Source organism: Oryzias melastigma, linkage group LG4 (assembly GCF_002922805.2).
Source record: "Oryzias melastigma strain HK-1 linkage group LG4, ASM292280v2, whole genome shotgun sequence".
NCBI lineage: Eukaryota > Metazoa > Chordata > Actinopteri > Beloniformes > Adrianichthyidae > Oryzias > Oryzias melastigma.
The window spans coordinates 18,564,776-18,569,772 of NC_050515.1; the positions used below are offsets into that span (position 1 = coordinate 18,564,776).

Here is a 4,997-nt window from a genome sequence, read left to right on the forward strand (position 1 = left end):
TTTGTAGATCTGGAGAAAGCTTATGACAGAGTGCCCAGAGAGGAACTATGGTATTGTATGAGGAAGTCTGGAGTGACAGAGAAGTATCAAATCAAATCAAATCAAACATTATTTGTATACCACTTTTCCAAAAAACAATTTCACTAAAATAATGGAAAGTAGAAATTTGGCTTTGTACTGAGGTGAGGAAGCATTATTTTAGGGACACATAAGTGGCCCTCCAATCAAGTTTACGAAATTCAATTATTACAATTATTTGACCAGGAAAAAGTCCCATTGAGATCCATTGATCTCTTTTTCAAGGGAGTCCTAGTCAAGAGGCATATTTTTTGTTGTTCTTACTTACAAAACACCACTTTAAAATCAAACAAGTGTTCTATTTTCTTACCCAAACAGCTTTTAATTCCACTCCAAGAACCTCGGTCACATGTTATAGTAACTGAGATTATATTAGTTGGATAAACACATTGATATGTTAGTGTTTCTCTATTGTTGTATGAATACTTCTCTCTTGATGTTATTTGTTCACCATGTTCAAAATCAGGTTCTGCCGGTAAGCCTTCCCCCAGTTAGGCTATTTATGTGAACTTTTACTGTTTTGATTAGTTTTACTTTGTAATAAAAATATTGAAACAGGAACCACATCTTGGCTTGTTGGGAAGAATCGACATGTCCTTTGTCAAGACTGCCCTTGGGCTCCCTGGAACCTGTATTCTGGGGTGGCGTTGCTTGCTTTGGTTTATTGCATCATATCTCCCACGTTGTCACATGTGTAATGAATTAGCTTCACCTAATAAAACAATAAATTGGAATTTAAATGAGGGTGCTCAGTGACATGGGAGTTAACGCTCACAGTAAGACTCCCCTGGTTTAGGTCCGTGTTGGGACATTTCTCTACAGACTTTGCATTTCCTCCTCATGCATAGACGATTTTTATCCAGGCTAAGCGGCTTCCTCACAAAATCATGCTTCATTGGTTAATTGACGGCTGGAAAATTGTCCCTAGGAGTTGATGTGTTTAGTTTTGTGGCCCTGTGACAAGCTGGGAAGGTACATGCCAGGATAGGCTCCAAGAGCCCTGAGAACCTGAGAACGATGCTGCAGGGAAGATTGCAGCGGCTCATATCTTTCATACAAAATGTATTAAAAATCACAACAATTAAAAAAGCACAACTGACAACAACAACAAAAATATTAACTTTCAGACATCAAAAAATGAAGCAATATAAAAATGAAATATTTTGGAAAACAAAAGCAATTTCCAGAAAGGAAAATGGAATGTTTTTGCATTACGTTTTTTTTTAATTTTTTTTAATGTGCTTTTGCATTTCAGGGCCACTGTGAAAATTGATGGATGGATATCATTTTTATTATTAGAAAAGGAATACAAAGATTTTCAATTTAGAGCAATCCTAACTAAGCTCTTCTTCTTATCTGATTACACTTAAAACTTAGAGCACTCTAATTAGACCCTAATGTCTACACTAATGTCTCAGGATTTTCTGGAGTTAAAACAAGATATTGTTTCTAACTATTGTTTCTAACTATCCAGTTTAGACTTTAAAATCTCATATTACATGGCGCTTTGTTAAACTTTGGGTTACAGTGCTGTATGAATGTTGAAGTATTATTACTGTTATTATTATACATGTTAACTGATGTTGATTTTTCTTTTGGTTCTTGTAGTTTTTTTCATTAATAAAGTATGGGATTACTTTCTACTGTCAGTCTATCAAGATAAGCATTTCATTATGACTGGTAGCCAAACCATAAACAGTGGCTCATCATTCAGACACCTTTCAGTGTTGGTCACATAAAAACTTGTGATTAGCTGGTAGGGATGTAACGATTCAGTCAAGCCACGATTCGATTCACAGTTGTAAAGTCACGGTTTCAATTTAAATCATTTGTTAACACAATGAATTAAAAGTAATTTAAGGCCAAATATGTTTTCTTTTTGCCCACTACATCAAACTGTCTGTCTTCCTACTAACAGAAAGGATTTAGTACAAATAAACAATTATACATGATACTGAAATGATCACAAATCCCTTCATACTCTGTTCATGTTGTGCTCCACCCACGCCCTCTCAGTACAATCCCCCCAGCCATTGAGTCCACACTGAATGTTCAGCCCAGTTCAACATTTTTAGGCAAAATCACAGAGAAGAAAACTGAGGTGTTGGTAATTGGCCCTAGTAACCGCTGTAACCCTTCCGGTCTGGACCTGGGTCCCCTGGCTCCACATTTTAAACACTCTGTCAGAAATTTGGGTTTTATTTTGGATAGTGATTTTAAGCTTGACCATCACATCACTTCTGTAGTGAAGCAGAGCTTTTTTCATCTTAGACGGCTATCTGCGGTGAAACCATTTTTAACCCTGCAGCAGCTTGAGACAGTGATCCACGCTTTTATTACATCTCGGCTGGATTATTGTAATTCAATTTTATTCGGGGTTAGCCAGTCCTCTCTTTCACGGTTGCAACTGGTTCAAAACGCCGCTGCTCGTATGCTGGTTGGAGCACGTAAGAGAGAACACATCACACCCATCCTGGCCTCCCTCCACTGGCTGCCTGTTTGTTTTAGAGTTCAGTTTAAGATTCTTTTATTTGTTTTTAAATCCTTGAATGGTCTCGCCCCACCTTACATCTCAGAGCTTCTCTCTCCCTACACTCCTCCCCGGTGCCTCCGGTCTGCTGATCAGCTGCTCCTGGAAGTACCAAGAGCTAAGAGGAAGTGTAGAGGGGATCGAGCCTTTTCCATCTGTGCCCCAAAGCTCTGGAACGCTCTGCCTTTTAACATTCGTGATGCCTCGTCTCTGTCAATTTTTAAAAATAAGCTTAAAACACATTTTTACAGTCAAGCTTTTAACGTTCCTTGAGACTCTGCTCTGTTTTTACTCCTTTGTTTTTACTTTGTTTTTACTTTGTTCTTATCCTGTTTTTAACTCTGTTACTGTCTTGGTTTTTAGTTGCTTTGTGCTTGTATTTTATCTATTAGTGTTCTTGGTGTTTTAATGTACAGCGCTTTGTAGCAGTCTGCCTGCGTTAAAGCACTTTTATAAATAAACCTGATTGATTGATTGACAATGACCAATCAGGGACCTGGATTTGAGAATGGTGCATGGATAAGCATCCGCTTCAAAGCACGGAAGGGCCAAACATGAAAGAGAAATGAATCATTGTGGTTTGTGTCCGGTTGGATTGATAGCAAAACCACACAGACATTAAATGAACAGAGTTGTGAAAGTAAAAAAAGCCTGCTCCCTATTGTAGATGGTGGAGGAGCGCTAATGAACAGTAAAAATACAATAGAAGAAGAATCTCCTCCCTGTTCATACCTGTGTACGTGCACTGCTCTGTTGTGGATACCACCTGTTGAGTGCATATTTATAAACTCATGGCACGCTCAGTGCGTGCCCGATTTGTCTGTAGAGCTCGCGACCCGACTTAAAAACTTGCGTAGCTACCCGCATTCACACCCGCTCTGTCCGTGGAAGACAGGAATGTGCGTGCGTTTGCTTTTACATTTCATTGAAAATGTCCGCTTGATTCCACGGCGTGTAAGCACCTACAGACGCGCACAAACTCACTGGCTCACCTGCATGGAAAGCTGTCAAATTGATTTTTTCATTTCCTGCATCAATAAATATGTTGCGAGTTTTTATGGTTTCTTTTAAAGAGTCTCGAAGAATTGTGACATCTTATTGGCTGGAATTTCTAACCCCTTACCTAGAACAACGTTTCCAAAGACAGAAATGTTTGTGTAAGTGTGGAAAATGTTTTTACAACTAAGATTTTTTACAAACATGCTAAATGTTTTTTTTTAGGTATTTATCTATTTTACAAAGAGACAAAGTGGCAATGCACAAACACAAAACTATTCTACACAAGTGATGGGAGTTTCCATACCAAGGTATGAAATCTAAATACCAGTACATCACCAACTGAGTAGTCTATTAAAGTATTGAATTCTAGATATAAATGGAAAAAGAAAGTTGCTGATGTTGTTTCTAGATATTTTTGGTTATTAAGTCAGTTACTGTCAGTGTTTAGGGCCAAGATACCACCCAGCCCACAGCCTATTGAACTGCCCCAACAGTCACCTGATCAGAGGATCCACAAGTTGTTTGTATTACTCTTAGCAACAACATTATGCACAGCATGAGAAGATAATTTTGGAAACAACACTTTTGTATTTTTGTCCTTGCACAATAAAGTTGTTACCTGGCTAGTTTTTGATGGTTTGATTATGTTTTTAGGATAACAATTAACATGCTTGAGAAAAAACACTTCTTCAATAAAAAAATACCAGCAATTGATGTCAAAAATTGTATGCACAAAAAATCGATATTGTTTAGAATCCTCAAAGAGTGGTATTATTCATCACTATATTGCACTAATGCACGTTTATTGTTTTTACCAGATAACAACAAGTTAAATATACAGTTGTCATAAAAAGTTCTGAAACCAACAGCATTTACTTTGTGATATTTTAAATTGTAATACTTAAAATTAGGAATTTATTAACCTCTATCAGTTTTCATTGAATAAAGAGTTTAATTAGTGCTATTTTTGAAGTCTTTTCATTTATTTATTTATATAATTAAAGAGCGATTTCTTTAAAACGACTACTGAAAAGTAACAAGGTGACTATAAATCAATACCTTCACAAAGCTGTTCAGGCATCCATCCATCTCTGGTACATGTGGCATGTGTAACACCACTTGGTTTTACATAGCCTCTTATGCAAGAATAAGTTGCACGGTCATTTACTTTTCTTCGCCCCCATTGAACATAAAAGTAACTCAGATATTGGTCTCGTCGGTCATCACATGAAACATCTAAAACAAAAGGATCCAGTTATTAGAAAAAAAATAATGTTTCTGTTGTTTGTAGTTTGTAAAACATTTTCAATTTTCTTTACCTTTGCATTCCGGGATGATATCCCAGTTTCCATTGTCATTGCAAGTAACAACGGCGCTGGTGGTTTTCATG

At 37.1% G+C, this 4,997-nt stretch overlaps 1 protein-coding gene across 1 annotated transcript in view; it reads right to left on the minus strand.

The window, feature by feature from the left end:
• Positions 1 to 4,997, minus strand: part of LOC118598679 (complement factor H-like) — a gene marked incomplete in the record, with an annotated part of 60,185 nt that overhangs the window by 3,857 nt on the left and 51,331 nt on the right. Inside the window, 2 exon segments of the mRNA XM_036211596.1 lie at positions 4,667 to 4,843; positions 4,927 to 4,997. Of these exon segments, the coding sequence (XP_036067489.1) occupies positions 4,667 to 4,843; positions 4,927 to 4,997 (248 nt within the window).